Source organism: Staurois parvus, unplaced genomic scaffold (assembly GCF_062004578.1).
Source record: "Staurois parvus isolate SC_StPar_1 unplaced genomic scaffold, SC_StPar_1.0 ptg001331l, whole genome shotgun sequence".
NCBI lineage: Eukaryota > Metazoa > Chordata > Amphibia > Anura > Ranidae > Staurois > Staurois parvus.
This window is the reverse complement of record NW_028319127.1, coordinates 30369-47628: the sequence shown is the minus strand read 5'-3', so window position 1 is coordinate 47628 and position 17260 is coordinate 30369. Positions and strand designations below refer to the sequence as shown.

The following is a 17260-nucleotide window of genomic DNA, read 5'->3' as shown; positions in this document are numbered from 1 at the left end:
TCAGTGGGAAGAATGTCCCTTACATTGGTGATCAGTGGGAAGAATGTCCCTTACATTGGGGGTCAGTGGAAGGAATGCCCCTTACATTGGTGGTCAGTGGGAAGAATGTCCCTTACATTGGGGGTCAGTGGGAAAAATGTCCCTTACATTGGTGATCAGTGGGAAGAATGTCCCTTACATTGGTGGTCACTGGGAAAAATGCTCCTCACATTGGTGGTCAGTGGGAAGAATGTTCCTTACATTGGAGGTCAGTGGGAAGAATGTCCCTTACATTGGGGGTCAGTGGGAAGAATGTCCCTTACATTGGTGATCAGTGGGAAGAATGTCCCTTACATTGGGGGTCAGTGGAAGGAATGCCCCTTACATTGGTGGTCAGTGGGAAGAATGTCCCTTACATTGGGGGTCAGTGGGAAAAATGTCCCTTACATTGGTGATCAGTGGGAAGAATGTCCCTTACATTGGTGGTCACTGGGAAAAATGCTCCTCACATTGGTGGTCAGTGGGAAGAATGTTCCTTACATTGGGGGTCAGTGGGAAGAATGTCCCTTACATTGGTGGTCAGTGGGAAGAATGTCCCTTACATTGGTGATCAGTGGGAAGAATGTCCCTTACATTGGTGGTCAGTGGTAAGAATGTCCCTTGCATTGGTGGTCAGTGGGAAGAATGTTCCTTACATTGGTGATCAGTGGGAAGAATGTTCCTTACATTGGGGGTCAGTGGGAAGAATGTCCCTTACATTGGTGGTCAGTGGGAAGAATGTCCCTTACATTGGTGGTCAGTGGGAAGAATGTCCCTTACATTGGTGGTCAGTGGGAAGAATGTTCCTTACATTGGGGGTCAGTGGGAAGAATGTCCCTTACATTGGTGGTCAGTGGGAAGAATGCCCCTTACATTGGTGGTCAGTGGGAAGAATGTCCCTTACATTGGGGGTCAGTGGGAAGAATACTCCCTACATTGATGGTCAATGGGAATAATTCATCCCCTTACAGACAGCTAAACAGATATTCATGTTGTTAGTTTTCCCAAGTAGCATTGGCTCCAAAGCTATGCAGACACCATCAGATAGGAGGTCCATCATCCACAGATTAAGGAACCCCTACAAATCCTGGAGAACCCATAGCTGAGAATGACTACTGTAAGGGGGCAGAGCGACTACAGAGAGTTGAGCGGACGTGGGTTTGAGTGAATTGCCGTGGCATCCACTCCAGAGTTTGAGCGTGCCGCTATAGCTGCGTTTTTATGGAGTAAAGCCTGTTGCAATGGAAAATGAACCTTGTATTGTCTTTTGGACCATTAAATTCTCCCACAATATCAAGATATACATATTTATTAAAAATAAAAAACAGTTTACCATCATTAGATAGATGAGGGTCCAACATAAAAGTCATCACCCTAGATAAAAAAAATTGCTTAACTATAGCGCTGAAAATACACCACAGCAATAATGATGTACATAATGATGCCGACAATTAGTGAGGTGATATTCAGGGCCAGGGCGGTCTTGGAGCTGCAAATGGCTGCCTCTACATTCTGATTGTCATTGTCACTTCGCGTCTGAAAGAGAAAAAAAAAAATAAAATGTTATATTTCTTGTTATATATTTAGCTTTCCTTCATATAGATAATAAAAAACAAATAAAAGCAATTCAAAAGCAATAATAAATGAGCAAAACCACGATAACCTCAGATTCATTTTCCTGGTGTCTTTTCCTTTTCCTCTCCAAAGAACCGTTTGTTTCAACCATTGAAAAAAAAATGTAAAAAAATAAATAACTAAAATGAAAACAAAAAAAAAACACGACTTCATAAAAACTTACATTTATGTCTTTTGGGAATGTGTGGGGAACCTCAACGCGCAACGCGTCACAACACATATTTTTTATGCATTTCTGCATTGCGTTCACATTCATTTTGAATGGTGCCCCAATGCCTATCCCCAGCAGCTGCAATGCACGTCAGTTCACTTTGAAATTTTGTGGCACGTGTGATTTTTGGGACGTTTCGGTGTATCGGCAGCCCATCGATTTCAATGTTTTGCCCACCAACCTGGAAAGGGCCCCGTCACACCAGGTCATATTGGTAATGCGTGCTTTGCTGCACACATTTATCATGACGGACCGCATTTGCGTTGGTGCAATGCACTGTCGTTTGTTTGAATGGCACTGAGTGGAGGCCAGTGGACGGATTGGGAGAGTGGGGTGGAGGACACTGAGTGGAGGCCAGTGGAGGGATTGGCAGAGAGGGGTGGAGGACACTGAGTGGAGGCCAGTGGAGGGATTGGAAAAGAGGGGTGGAGGACACTGAGAGAAGGTCAGTGGAGGGATTGGCAGAGAGGGATGGAGGACACTGAGTGGAGGCCAGTGGAGGGATTGGCAGAGAGGGGTGGAGGACACTGAGTGGAGGCCAGTGGAGGGATTGGCAGAGAGGGGTGGAGGACACTGAGTGGAGGCCAGTGGAGGGATTGGCAGAGAGGGGTGGAGGACACTGAGTGGAGGCCAGTGGAGGGATTGGCAGAGAGGGGTGGAGGACACTGAGTGGAGGCCAGTGGAGGGATTGGAAGAGAGGGGTGGAGGACACTGAGAGAAGGTCAGTGGAGGGATTGGCAGAGAGGGATGGAGGACACTGAGTGGAGGCCAGTGGAGGGATTGGCAGAGAGGGGTGGAGGACACTGAGTGGAGGCCAGTGGAGGGATTGGCAGAGAGGGGTGGAGGACACTGAGTGGAGGCCAGTGGAGGGATTGGCAGAGAGGGGTGGAGGACACTGAGTGGAGGCCAGTGGAGTGATTGGCAGAGAGGGGTGGAGGACACTGAGTGGAGGCCAGTGGAGGGATTGGCAGAGAGGGGTGGAGAACACTGAGTGGAGGCCAGTGGAGGGATTGGCAGAGGGGGTGGAGGACACTGAGTGGAGGCCAGTGGAGGGATTGGCAGAGAGGGGTGGGGGACACTGAGTGGGGGCCATTGAAGGGACTGGCAGAGAGGGGTGGAGGACACTGAGTGGAGGCCAGTGAAGGGATTGGCAGAGAGGGGTGGAGGACACTGAGTGGAGGCCAGTGGAGGGATTGGCAGAGAGGGGTGGAGGACACTGAGTGGAGGCCAGTGGAGGGATTGGCAGAGAGGAGTGGAGGACACTGAGCGGAGGCCAGTGGTGGGATTGGCAGAGAGGGGTGGAGGACACTGAGCGGAGGCCAGTGGTGGGATTGGCAGAGAGGGGTGGAGGACACTGAGTGGAGGCTAGTGGAGCCTAGTGGAGGGATTGGCAGAGAGGGGTGGAGGACACTGAATACAGCCATCTAATGTCCGGAGATGTCTGGCCAGAAGTGGTCATCATGGAAGAAGAAGCATGGAAAGAATGCTAGGCGACTCAACTACGCAGAAAAACATAGGAACTGGGGGGGGGGGGGGGCAGAAAAATGGCAGCAGGCACTCTAGACTGATGAGTCAAAATGTGAAATATTAGGCTGTAGCAGGAGGCAGTTTGCTGGGTGAAGGGCTGGATAGCGGTACAATAATGAATGTCTGCAGCCAACTGTGAAGCATGGTGAAGGTTACTTGCAAGTTTGGGGCTGCATTTCTGCAAATGGCGATGGAGATTTGGTCAGGATCAATACGGAGAGATACAGGTAGATACTTCTCCATCATGTCATACCAGCAGGGAGGCGTGTGATTGGCCCCAAATGTATTCTACAGCAGGACAACCCCAAACATACAGCCGATGTCATTAAGAACTATCTTGTGTCCGCACAGACGCTGATCAGATCGCTGCCAGAGGATGTTTCTCTCGCTGCTCACTTTCTATACAGACAAATGCAGAAAGCTGCAAAGAACGTGAGCAGCGGAAGACTTCCCGGGCCAGCTCTCTGAGAAGGGACGGAAGGGACAGAGAGGGGGAAGGGATGCTGGGAACCAAAAAAAAGGTCAATGGAGGCTTTCATCATTGAACCTGGCTGTGCCTCTGCACCCCCCCTCCCCCCTCCCCAGGCTGGCATACCTCTACCCAGGGGCGGACTGACCATTTGGAAACTCAGGCACTGCCCAAGGGCCCGGGGTCAGTAGGGGGCCCCATGAGATGCCCCTGGTACCTTTTTCATAGGCTTTTTTGAGTTTGGGCAAGGACACAGGGGCCCCATGATCCCCTATTGCCCGGGGGCCCCATGAGTTGTCAGTCCGCCCCTGCCTCTACCCCTGGGTGTGCCACTAAGAAGGGACACAACACAGACAAAAAGAGCTTCTACAGCTTCCACTCCTCTAAACATAATAAAAAAAATGTTAAAAAAACTTTGCCCCAAGCATGACACCACCCCCACCCCCCTCCCCCCACTCCCTTCCTCCCACCCCCATCCCCCCACGCCCTATAATTATCTACAGATGAAGTGATATCTGCCCGATATCTCACATAAGTCAGTAAAGAATCTGTAAAGGAAAAAGAAATGTGCAAAACGAAACCTTTAACTGATTGCAACCCTTTCCGTACCCCCCCCCCCCACACACACACAACCCCCCCCCCCACACACACACAACCCCCCCCCCACACACACACACAACCCCCCCCCCACACACACACACACAGCCACCGCTCCCTTCAGATGTTCTGAAAAGTATCATTCTGAAAGCTCAAAGTTATAAAAAGTAAAAAGCAGCAAGAAAACATTGTAACAAAAGAAAAGAAAAAAAGAAGATAAAATCCAATAAGACCTTAAGAGTCGCCTCACATTATAGAAACGCAATCCAGATGTGTTCCAGACGCGTTTCTGCATGCATGTTTTTCACGTGTTTTTGGTGCGTTCTCCCGATATCCACTATATTCACTATATCCGCTCTCCCCGGACCCCGCATTCACTATATCCGCTCTCCCCGGACCCCGCATTCACTATATCTGGTCTCCCCGGACCCCGCATTCACTATATCCGCTCTCCCCGGACCCCGCATTCACTATATCCGCTCTCCCCGAACCCCGCATTCACTATATCCGCTCTCCCCGGACCCCGCATTCACTATATCCGCTCTCCCTGGACCCCGCATTCACTATATCCGCTCTCCCTGGACCCCGCATTCACTATACCCGCTCTCCCCGGACCCTGCATTCACTATATCCGCTCTCCCCGGACCCCGCATTCACTATATCCGCTCTCCCCGGACCCCGCATTCACTATATCCGCTCTCCCTGGACCCCGCATTCACTATATCCGCTCTCCCTGGACCCCGCATTCACTATACCCGCTCTCCCCGGACCCTGCATTCACTATATCCGCTCTCCCCGGACCCCGCATTCACTATATCCGCTCTCCCCGGACCCCGCATTCACTATATCTGCTCTCCCCGGACCCCGCATTCACTATATCTGGTTTCCCAGGACCCTGCATACTGATGTTGACTGCCGGGGGATCTATTGTTGCTGGTGGGGAATCTGTTGTTGCTGGGGGTGTCTTATGTTGCTGGTGGGTCTATTGTTACTGGGAGGGATCTACTGGTGAGGGAGAGGTGTATTGATGGTGGCTGCTGTGAGAGCTGTTGTTGCTGCTGGGGGTCCAATAATGCTGGGGTGAAACTATTGCTGCTGATGTGGTATTTTGTTTCAGGGAGTCCATTGTTGCTGGGAGGTCTATTGTTGTGGGGGATCTGTTGTTGCTCTGGTGTCTATTGTTGTGGGGGATCTATTGTTGCTGGAGGGTGTCTATTGAGCTGGTGGGGAATCTGTTGTTGCTGGGGGTGTCTATTGTTGTGGGGGGATCTATTGTTGCAGGGGTATTTATTGTTGCGGGGAATCTGTTGTTGCTGGGGTGTCTTTTGTTGCTGGGAGAGATCTACTGTTGAGGGAGATCCGTTGTTGCTGCTGGGGGTCTAATAATGCTGGGGTAGATCGATTGTTGCTGATGTAGTAATTTGTTACAGGGGGTCCTTTGCTGCTGGGGGGTCTATTATTGTGGGGAGTATTTCATGTTGTGGGGGGATCTATTGTTGCTGTGGGGTCTCCCTAGTAACACACACAGTTAACCCTTTGATCGCCCCAGATGTTAACCCCTTCCTGCCCAGTACCATTAGTACAGTGTCAGTGCTTTTTATTAGCACTGATCACTGTATTGGTGTCACTGGGGCGTCAGTGACACCAAGTCAGTTCCCCCCCCACCCGAGTGTCAAAATGACCGCCGCAGTCCCGCTATAAGTCGCTGATTGCCGCCATTGCTAGTATATAAAAAAATGTAAATAAAAAATTCCAGTATCTATACCGCCATTTGTAGACGCTATAACTGTCACGTAAACCGATTCATTTACACGTATTGGGATTTTTCTTTTGTTAGCGAAGACACGGAGCGGGAGACATTTTGGCCGAAATTTATGACAAATTTAGATTTTTTAACTTTTTCACGGGATGAATAGCTCCACCTACGAGAGAGAGAAAGAGGAGAGAGGGGGGAGGGAGAGAGGAGAGGGAGAGAGGAGAGAGAGGATTGGGAGGAGAGAGGGGGCAGAGAGAAGAGAGAAAGAGGAGAGAGAGAGAGGGGGGAGAGAGAGGAGAGGGTGAGGGGGAGAGGAGAGAGAGAGAGGAGGGAGGATTGGGAGGAGAGAGAGAGAGAAAGAGGAGAGAGCAGAGTGTGAGAGAGAGAGGGGGGGGAGAGGAGAGAAGATTGGGAGGAGAGAGGGAGGGAGGGAGAGAGAAGAGGGGGGGGAGGGGGGAGGAGAGAGAAGAGAGAGGGTGGAGGGGGGGAGAGGAGAGAGAAGAGAGAGGGGTAGGGAGAGAGGAGGGAGAGGGGAGAGAGGATTGGGAGGAGAGAGGGAGGGAGAGAGGAGAGAGAGAGGGGGGGGAAGAAGATTGGGAGGAGAGAGGGAGGGAGGGGGGAGAGAAGAGAGGAGAGAGAAAGAAAGAAAGAAAGGGGGAGAGATGAATGTGAGGAGAGAGGGAGAGAGAGGGGGGAGGGAGAGAGAGAGGAGAGAGAGGACGGAGGGAGAGGGAGAGGAGAGAGAATTGGGAGGAGAGAGGGAGAGAGAGGGGGGGGGGGAGAAGAGAGGAGAGAGAATTGGGAGGAGAGAGGGGGGGAGAGAGAGGAGAGAGAAAGAAAGAAAGAGGGGGGTGGGGAGGGAGAGAGGATAGAGGATTGGGAGGAGAGAGGGAGAGAGAGGGGGGGGGAAGAGAGAGAGGGAGGGAGAGAGGGGGGAGAGAGAGAGGGGGTGGGAGGAGAGAGGGAGAGATAGGAGAGAGTGGGAGGGAGAGAGGAGAGAGAAAGAAATAAAGAGGGGGGGGAGAGAGAGAGAGGAGAGAGAAAAGAGAGATTTCTTTTATACACACACAGTATACATATATATACACTGTATCTCCCAGAAGTGAGTCCCCCTCCCCCGGACCATATAGATTGTGCACAGTGTGGGGGAGGGGGGCTCACTTCCTGGAGATCCTGTCGATAGGTATACATATATATTTATATTTAGTAATTGTTGTCCATCTGGGTTGGTAGAACCTCAATCAGTGGCAGAGCGTCCGGAGCCAATCCGATTTGACTCGCCCCCGCGGACCACTGCGTTTTTTTCCCCTGCTAACGCCCAGCGCCAGGTCATACCGTTGCAATTTGCAAATTGAAATCGCACCCAATGAATGTGAATGTCGGCGTCTTAACTCGTGCGATTTGCTGCGGCGCCGTTTCTAAAGTAGTTCTGCGTTTCTTTTTCTGCTGTTTTGTTGCGATTTCACAGACATAGAAGAGAATGCAAATGGCAAGAAATCATTGAAAATCTTCACAAATAGCAATAAAGTCTTCAGAAATCGCAGCGGTGCGACCGGCGACTTAGTCACCGCCGAAAATAGTAACGTAAGGGGTCATGCGGAGGAAACACAGAAGTCAGTGAGAGGTTATCCCCGGGACAGTGAAAAAGGGGAAATGAGCAGCAAAACCTAATAAAGGTTCTAATCCTTCAACTTCCCCAAAACTACAAAAAAAAAAAATTGGCTACAAAATAAACAATAGATATATTTTAAAGATGTTTTAAACATTTTGACTGTAAAACAAAAGTTTTGACCAAAAAAAAAAAAGATACATTTTAGTCCCCGTTCACACTGAAGTCGCGCAATTTCAAACTCACATGACAATGCGACTTCCAGCACGACTTGCAGACATCCGTGTGACTTCACGAACAGATATTCAATGCGAGTCGCACCGGAAATCAGCAAAAGTAGCTCAGGAACTACTTCTGGAATCAAAGCGACTTCAACTCGCGGATTCCATCGCCGATCATTCGATGCAATTTGTCGTGTGATTTGAACAGTCGCATCAGTGTGAAGCGCGGCTGAAAGCCATTTTAAAAGTTTTGACTATAGTCAAGCGAGCTCGGTCTATAGTCGAGTGTATATTTCATAAAAATCTATGAATTTGATAAATTATGATGGCTTTTGACTATAAAATAGATAAACTATGGATACATATTAAAGATGTTTAAGGAGAAAAAAAAGAAGAAAAGAAGAAAAGGAAAAAAAAAGAAAACAAAGAAGAAAGGGAAAAAAAAGGAAGAAAAAGGAAAAAAATAGAAGAAAAGGAAAAAAAAAGAAAAGAAAGAAGAAAAGGGAAAAAAAGAAAAAAAAGAGAAAGAAAAGAGGAAGAGGAAAAGAAAAAAGCAAAAGCAAAAAAGAAAAAAAAGAAAAAAAAGAAAAAAGGAAGAAAAGGAAAATAAAAAAAAGAAGAAAAGGAAAAAAAAAGAAAAGAAGAAAAGGGAAAAAAAGAAAAAAAAGAAAAGAGGAAGAAAGGAAAAAGAAAAAAAGAAGAAAAGAAAAGAAAAAGAGGAAAAAAAGAAAAGAAAAGAAAAAGCAAAAAAGAAAAAAAAGAAAAAAGGAAGAAAAGAAAAAGAAAATAAATAAATAAATAAATAAAAAAGGAAGAAAAGGAAAATAAAAAAAAAAGAAGAAAAGGAAAAAAAAAGAAAAGAAAGAAGAAAAGGGAAAAAAAGAAAAAAAAAGAAAAGAGGAAGAAAGGAAAAAGAAAAAAAAGAAGAAACGAAAAAGAGGAAAAGAAAAAAAAAGAAAAAAGGAAGAAAAAGAAAAATAAATAAATAAAAAAGAAGAAAAGGAAAAAAAAAAGAAGAAAAAGGAAAAAAAAAGAAATGAAAGAAGAAAAGGGAAAAAAAAGAAAAGAGGAAGAAAAGGAAAAAAAGGAAAAAAAAAAGAAAAGAAAGAAGAAAAAAAAAGAAGAAAAAAGGAAATTAAAAGAAAAGAAAGGGAAAAAAAAGAAAAAAGGAAGAAAAGGAAAAAAGAAAAAAAAAGAAAAGAAAGAAGAAAATGGGAAAAAAAGCAAAAAGGAAGAAAAAGGAAAAAAAAAAAAGAAAATAGGAAGAAAAGGAAAAAAAGTAAAAAAAAGAAAAGAAAAGAAAAAAAAAGAAGCTTTAAGGCCCAGTTCACACTACATGCATTTCAGTTGCTTTTTTCCTGCATCCAGAATGCACAGAAAGTCGGTGATATGGTGGTCGATGTCGTACTTCACATCAGCGCTTGCAGTTCCAGTGCGTTCCGGTTGCAGAAAAAAAACTAGAACAGGCTGCATTTTTCTTGCACAGAACTGTACTGGAACGCGGTAAGACGCATCAAAAACGCACTAAAAACGCACATGTCCCTATTTAAATTGAAGAGAAAGAGGGGAAAAAATGAACCGCAAAGCATCAAAACTGCACCGGAACGTGTCAAAAAAACACCAAAACGTGCCAAAAACCCACACAGTTGCCAGTTGAAGTAGCGCAGTGCCGAAAAGCAAAAAAAAATAGCCTGGTCGTGAAGGGGGGTAAAACCTTCCAAAGTGGTTAAAAATGTTTTAAAAGTTTTGACTATAAAATAAATAAATGAAGATGCAATTTCAAGATGTTTTAAAAGTTTGGAATGTAAAAAAATAAAAGATTTGACAATAAAAATAAATAAATGATAGCTGCATTTTTAAAGTGTTTTAAAGGTTTTGCACTGTAAAATAAATAAATTATAGATACATTTTCAAGACGTTTAAAAAGATTTTTTATTATGAAATAAAAGTTTTAACTATAAAATAAATTGTATAAAACATCTTTAAAATGTATCTATAATTTATTTATTTTACAGTGCAAAACCTTTAAAACACTTTAAAAATGCAGCTATCATTTATTTATTTTTATTGTCAAATCATTTATTTTTTTACATTCCAAACTTTTAAAACATCTTGAAATTGCATCTTCATTTATTTATTTTATAGTCAAAACTTTTAAAACATCTTTAAAATGTATCTATCATTTATTTATTTTTATTGTCAAATCATTTATTTTTTTATATTCCAAACTTTTAAAACATCTTGAAATTGCATCTTCATTTATTTATTTTATAGTCAAAACTTTTAAAACATTTTAAAAATGTAGCTATAAGTTATAGCCTGTCCAAAACTACAAATTAAATAAAAAATAATAAAAAAAAGACCATAAATTAATAAAAAAAAAAAATTCTGCTGAACATGAACTTTTAAAAAACCCCGGCCAAATGAGTGGGTGGAGCTGTTGTGATTGCAATCTCACGACCGCATAAAAAAAAGGTTTTTCTTTCTAAACAACTCGATGTTTCAAAATCTGTTAAACGTTTTATGTAAATTCCACGAATTGAAAGAGGAACACCATTCTTTTAGGCGCAACAGAGATTGCGCAGCAGATACATAAAAACGATGTTTCGGTTTGTCAAATAATTTTTTTACTGCCTAAAATTGCTCTTGGTAAGAGATATTACTACCCAGATCCGACAAAAAATAATTAATACCCGAATTTCAATTTTTTTTTAATTTGTCTGAATATACACAAGCTCGGTCTATAGTCAGTTGTATATTTCATAAAAATCTATGAATTTGTTAAATTACGATGACTTTTGACTATAAAATAGATAAACTATGGATACATATGAAAGATGCTTTAAAGAAAAAAAAAAAAAGAAAAAAAAGAAAAGGAAAAAAAGAAAAAAAAAAGAAGAAAAGGAAAAAAAAAGAAAAAAAAAAGAAGAAAAGGAAAAAAGGAAAAAAAAAGAAATAAAAGAAAAAAAGAAATAAAAGAAAAAAAGAAATAAAAGAAAAAAAAGAAATAAAAGAAAAAAAAGAAAAAAAAATAAAAGAAATAAAAGAAAAAAAAAAGAAATAAAAGAAAAAAAGAAATAAAAGAAAAAAAAGAAATAAAAGAAAAAAAAGAAAAGAAAAAAAGAAATAAAAGAAAAAAAAGAAATAAAAGAAAAAAAGAAATAAAAGAAAAAAAAAGAAAAAAAGAAATAAAAGAAAAAAAAGAAAAGCAAAATAAGAAAGAAAAGAAAAAAAAAGAAATAAAAGAAAAAAAGAAAATAAAGAAAAAAAAAGAAATAAAAGAGAAAAAAAAATGCTTTAACGGCCAGTTCACACTACATGCGTGTCAGTTGCATTTTTCTGCATCCAAAACGCACAGAAAGTCGGTGATATGGTTGTCAGTGTCGTAGTTCACATCAGCGCTTGCAGTTCCAGTGTGTTCCGAGTGCAGAAAAAAAAAGTAGAACAGGCGGCATTTTTCCTGCATAAAACTGTACTGGAATGCGGTAAGACGCATCAAAAACGCACACATTCCTATTTAAATTGAAGAAAAAGAGGAAGAAAAAATGAACCGCAAAGCATCAAAACCCTTGAATATTCCATACAAATCTATGAATTTGTATAAATTACGATGACTTGGATTTCTAAAAAAAAAAAGAAAAAAAAGGCAAAATATGTGAATGAAAAAAAAAAGGCAAAATATTCTAATGAAAAAAAAAAAAAAAAAAAAAAAAGGCAAAATATGCGAATGAAAAAAAAAAGAAAGAAGGCAAAATATGCAAATTAAAAAAAAAAAAGAAGGCAAAATATGCAAATTAAAAAAAAAAAGGCAAAATATGCGAATGGCAAAAAAAAAAAAAAGAAGGCAAAATATGTGAATGAAAAAAAAAAAAGAAAGAAGGCAAAATATGCAAATGAAAAAAATAAAAAGAAGACAAAATATGCGAATGGCAAAAAAAAAGGCAAAATATGCGAATTAAAAAAAAAAAAGGCAAAATATGCGAATTAAAAAAAAAAAGCAAAATATGCGAATTAAAAAAAAAAAAAATAGACAGTCGGGGACATTCCCTACTCAATCAACATCAAATATCGCATCATTGGTGAGAAGAGATACATTGTTATCATTTGTTAGCCCTTTAAGGACCGCCCACCAGCCACCTACTGTCAGCCCGTGCAGGGAAAGTCATTATATACGCTGCTGATCGGCTGTGTCCAATCACAGCCCAGAGCCCTGTGTTGACACTCAACACAGAGCTCTGTGCAGAGGGAACGATCGCTCTGCTTCTCATCCCTGCAAACGCCGGGACAAGAAACAAAGAGACAATATAATCACTGATCACCGCATGACCCGATCTTCACACCTATGCGTTTCACCGCGGTTTTACCAGCTGCGTTTTTTGGAAAGGGTCAGGGACTTTTTTGGTTCTATAGACTTCAGTGGGAACACTGCAGAAAAGCATGGATCAGGTTTTTTGATGTGTTTTTGCAGAGTTTTTGATGCTTTTTGTGTTTAAAATCTGCCTAGCAACTAGAAAAAAAAAAAGATACGCCGCAAAAATGCAAAACACAATGCAGAAAACGCATCAAACGCAAATAGGTGTGAACCGAGGGTTAATGTTGCTGGTGATGTCAGTGGCAGTTAGTCAGTTCCCCTCAGTGTCAGTTAGTGTCAGATTGCCTACCGCGCTATTGCAGTCCCATTATGGGCCAGTTCACACCGCAGTAACGCAGTCCGGATGCGTTTCTGTATGCATGTTTTTGGCGCGTTACAATTTTTTTTGATGCTTTTCTGTATGCATGTTTTTGACGCATTGCGATTATTTTTGATGTGTTTCTGTATGCATGTTTCTGACGCATTACGTTTTTTTTTTTGCGTTTCTGTATGCATGTTTTTGACGCGTTACAATGTTTTTTGATGCGTTTCTGTATGCATGCTTTTGACGCATTACGATGTTTTTTTTTTATGCGTTTCTGTATGCATGTTTTTGACGTGTTAATATGTTTTTTTTTTATGCGTTTCTGTATGCATGTTTTTGACGCGTTGTTTTTTAATGCATTTCTGTATGCATATTTTTGACGCGTTTCAATGTTTTTTTGATGCGTTTCTGTATGCATATTTTTGACGCGTTACGATGTTTTTTGATGCGTTTCTGTATGCATGTTTTTGACACGTTTCAATGTTTTTTTGATACGTTTCTGTATTCATATTTTTGACGCGTTTCGATGTTTTTTTGATGCGTTTTGGTTCATTTTTATCTCCTTTCTTTTTCTTCAACTTAATGACGTACATTCTGGTGCATTCAGGTGTGTTCCGGTGCGTTTTTGCACCAAAGTGCAGAAAAAAATGCAGAATGTTCTACTTTCTTTTCTGGAACTGGAACACACTGGAGCTGACCACACTGGAGCTGACCACACTGGAGCTGACCACACTGGTGTGAACTATGCCATTGGAAACCATGTAACCTGTTTTTGATATGGAAAAAAAGCCCGGCAGTGGACTGCATGTGGTGTGAAGTGGCCCTATAAGGTGCTGATCTCCGCCATTGGTAGTATATACACAGGCAGGGGTGGACTGACAACTCATGGGGCCCCCGGGCAATAGGGGATCATGGGGCCCCTGTGTCCTTGCCCAAACTCAAAAAAGCCTATGAAAAAGGTACCAGGGGCATCTCATGGGGCCCCCTACTGACCCCGGGCCCTCGGGCAGCGCCCGAGTTTCCAAACGGTCAGTCCGCCCCTGGTACATACACAGAACAGGTTGGGGCAGCGCAGCACACTCAGCAGGTGCAGAGCACACAATGGGCGCCACCCAAAACTCCAACTTTGTCGCAGAATAAATTTTGGCCAAAAGTTAAGTTACGAAATCTGATTTTTTTTTTTTGAATTTTCATACTGGATACGTTATACAGCAGAAAGTAAAAAAAATATTGTGGGGTTTTTCTCAAAAACTTTAGTCTTGTATTTCATCTACATTGCAAAAATAATAAGTAATATATAATAATAAATAAATATGTAATAAATATAAATAATATGTAAAATTATAATTAAATATGTAAATATATATATATATATATATAATAAATACCATAAAATACCAAAATACTACCAAAAGAAAGCTCTGTTTTGTGTGAAAAATATTAAAATATTATTATTCTTATAAAATATATATAAAATAATAGATAAAATATATATAAAATAATAGAGCTCTTTTGGTGCTCTTTTGGAATTTGTTGTTATATATATATATTACAAGAAATTCCAAAATACCACCAAAAGAGAGAAAAATATTATAATATTATTATTATTATAAATTTAGTAACAATACTAATAATTATATATATATACACATTATTAGTACTATTACTATATTTCTGATAATAATAATAATATTATAATATTTTTATAAAAATTCTATATAACAATTATTAGTATTATCATTATATATATATATATATAATATTAATAATAATAATAATAATAATATTATAATATTTTTCACACAAACAGAGCTCTCTTTTGGTGGTATTTTTGAATTTGTTGTTTTATATATATATATATATATAAAACAACAAATTCCAAAAGAGCACCAAAAGAGAGCTCTGTTTGTGTGAAAAATATTATAATATTATTATTATTATTATTATTATTATTATTATTATTAATATTATATATATATATATATAATGATAATACTAATAATTGTTATATAGAATTTTTATAAAAATATTATATTATTAAAAAAAATAATATTATTAAATAAATATAAAAATAAATAATATTATTAAAAAAATTATAAAAATATTATAATATTATTATTTTATTATGGTACTTATATAGCGCCGTCAATTTACGCAGCTCTTTACATATATATTGTACATTCACATCAGTCCCTAACCGTCAAGGAGCGTACAATCTAAGGTCCCCACTTCGTTGGCATACAGCATTGCATGACCGCTCAATTGCCAGCTAAAGTAGCACAGTGCTGAATAGGGGAAAAAAATGTCCTGGTCAGAGGCGGACTGACAACTCATGGGGCCACCGGGTAATAGGGGATCATGGGGGCCCCTGTGTCCTTGCCCAAACTCAAAAAATTCTATGAAAAAGGTACCAGGGGCATCTCATGGGGCCCCCTACTGACCCTGAGCCCTCAGGCAGTGCCCGCGGCCGGCTCCAGGCTTCGCGGTTGGAGACAAAGTACCACCGGCCAGCTTCCAAGCCCAACCACTGCCCACGGCTGTCTCCCCTCGCCCGTCCTTCGGTCCCTGGTTCTCCCGGCCAGCTTCCAAGCCCAGGCAGTGCCCGACGACGGCTCCCCTCGCCCGTCCTGCAGTCCCTGGTTCTCCCGGCCAGCTTCCAAGCCCAACCACTGCCCGCGGCCAGCTCCCCTCGCCCGTCCTGCAGTCCCTGGTTCTCCCGGCCAGCTTCCAAGCCCAACTACTGCCCGCGGCCAGCTCCCCTCGCCCGTCCTGCAGTCCCTGGTTCTCCCGGCCGTCTTCCAAGCCCAACCACTGCCCGCGGCCAGCTCCCCTCGCCCGTCCTGCGTTCCGATTCTCCCGGCCAGCTTCCAAGCCCAACCACTGCCCGCGGCCGGCTCCCCTCGCCCGTCCTGCAGTCCCTGGTTCTCCCGGCCGTCTTCCAGGCCCAGGCAGTGCCCGAGTTTCCAAATGGTCAGTCCACCCCTGGTCCTGGTCATAAAGGGGGGGGGGGTAAAACCTTTCGGTTAATCCTGGTAAAAGAATTTCGTAGGACCTTTCGGAGAATTTTGACCGAAAACCCAGCCCGTGCACCTTCAAGGTGGAACTTTACCTTGCAGGAGAAGATCATGGCAACGATCCCCAGGGGCCAACAGCAGCACAGGAAATTGCAGATGGACCAGCACAGGTAGTCGTTCTGTCTTGGCCGGATCACCACCGAATGCGGGTTCACCACCACCACATTGGTGCTCTGTTGGCAGATGAGGGGCTGTTGAGGTGGGGGCATCGGCGCCGTTGGGTAGTACGGCTGGTAGTAGGGTGCCGGTGCGTGAGCCGGGGGCCCGGGAGCCAGGGGCCCAGGAGCCGAGGGGTAGTATGGAGGGGGAGGGTTGCTCTGGTCTTGCTTTTCACCCGGATAGCCATCCTGGAAGCCCGGATTGTCGTAGTTGCCCGGGTTCTGCATTTTGGACGCCTTCTTCTCCCCGCCGTGGTCAGGATTCCTCCACACACACGGCTCTGCTGCCCTTAGGATGCACAATGGAAGAAGTGCACAAAGTCTCGGAAAGTTTTACCCCTCCCCCCCCCCCTCGGGCCCCCACCTCTCGGGCCCCCACCTATCACAACCTCTTCACCAACTCTCTCCCACGTGAAGATTACTCACATTTCTCCGTCAACAGGAAATATTCGGGTCTGTTTCTCATTCCTCAGGAGTTTGGACACATTTTTATTTTTTTTTTTTTCCTAATTCCCACAATTTTGGTCAAAAGTTTATATTTGAAGAAGAAAATGAAGCAATAAAATACTTTTCCTTTCCCAGAAGTGTTGTACATAGGGGGTGGGGGGGGGGGCTGCGTTTGATGCGTTTTTGCCTTTGCAGTTTTTACATGTTTTTGATACTTTTTTTTTCTTTTTCTTGTTGCTAGGCAGATTTTAAACGCATCAAAAATGCGGTAACAACGCAATACATGCTTTTCTGCAGCGTTCCCATTGAAGTCTATAGAACCAAAAACGCAACGTTTTTTGGCGTTCGAAAAAGTCCCTGACCCTATCCAAAAAACGCACCGGGTGAAAACGTGGAGATGTGAATGTTTCCCGTGACATCGTAACGCGTCAAAAACATGCGTACAGAAACGCATCAAAAAATCGTAACGCGTCAAAAACATGTGTACAGAAACGCATCAAAAAATCGTAATGCGTCAAAAACATGCATACAGAAACGCATCAAAAAATCGTAACGCGTCAAAAACATGCATACAGAAATGCACCAAAAAACATCGTAATGCGTTAAAAACATGCATACAAAAACGCATCAAAAATCATAACGCGTCAAAAACATGCATACAGAAACGCATCGAAAAAACATCGTAACGCGTCAAAAACATGCATACAGAAACGCATCAAAAAATCGTAACACGTCAAAAACATGCATACAGAAATGCATCAAAAAATCGTAACACGTCAAAAACATGCATACAGAAACGCATCAAAAAATCGTAACACGTCAAAAACATGCATACAGAAACACATCAAAAAATATCGTAACG

At 42.4% G+C, this 17260-nt stretch overlaps 1 protein-coding gene across 1 annotated transcript; it reads right to left on the bottom strand.

Moving 5' to 3' along the window:
• Positions 1-1311: 1311 nt before the first annotated feature.
• LOC149436842 (interferon-induced transmembrane protein 3-like) lies at positions 1312-16272 on the bottom strand. The gene is made up of 2 exons (XM_089661388.1): positions 15829-16272; positions 1312-1554 (listed from the first exon to the last, which is right to left on the bottom strand). The coding sequence occupies exons 1-2, from the start codon at positions 16177-16179 to the stop codon at positions 1411-1413; spliced, it is 495 nt and encodes a 164-aa protein (XP_089517514.1). The 5' UTR covers positions 16180-16272; the 3' UTR covers positions 1312-1410.
• Positions 16273-17260: the final 988 nt, after the last annotated feature.

Excerpts from the sequence above, each read along its gene's own strand:
- LOC149436842 (XM_089661388.1), bottom strand. The coding sequence starts at position 16,179 with ATGCAGAACCCGGGCAACTACGACAATCCGGGCTTCCAGGATGGCTAT. Across the intron at positions 1,555-15,828 it reads CCATGATCTTCTCCTGCAAG|ACGCGAAGTGACAATGACAA; the intron begins GTAAAGTTCCAC and ends TTTCTCTTTCAG.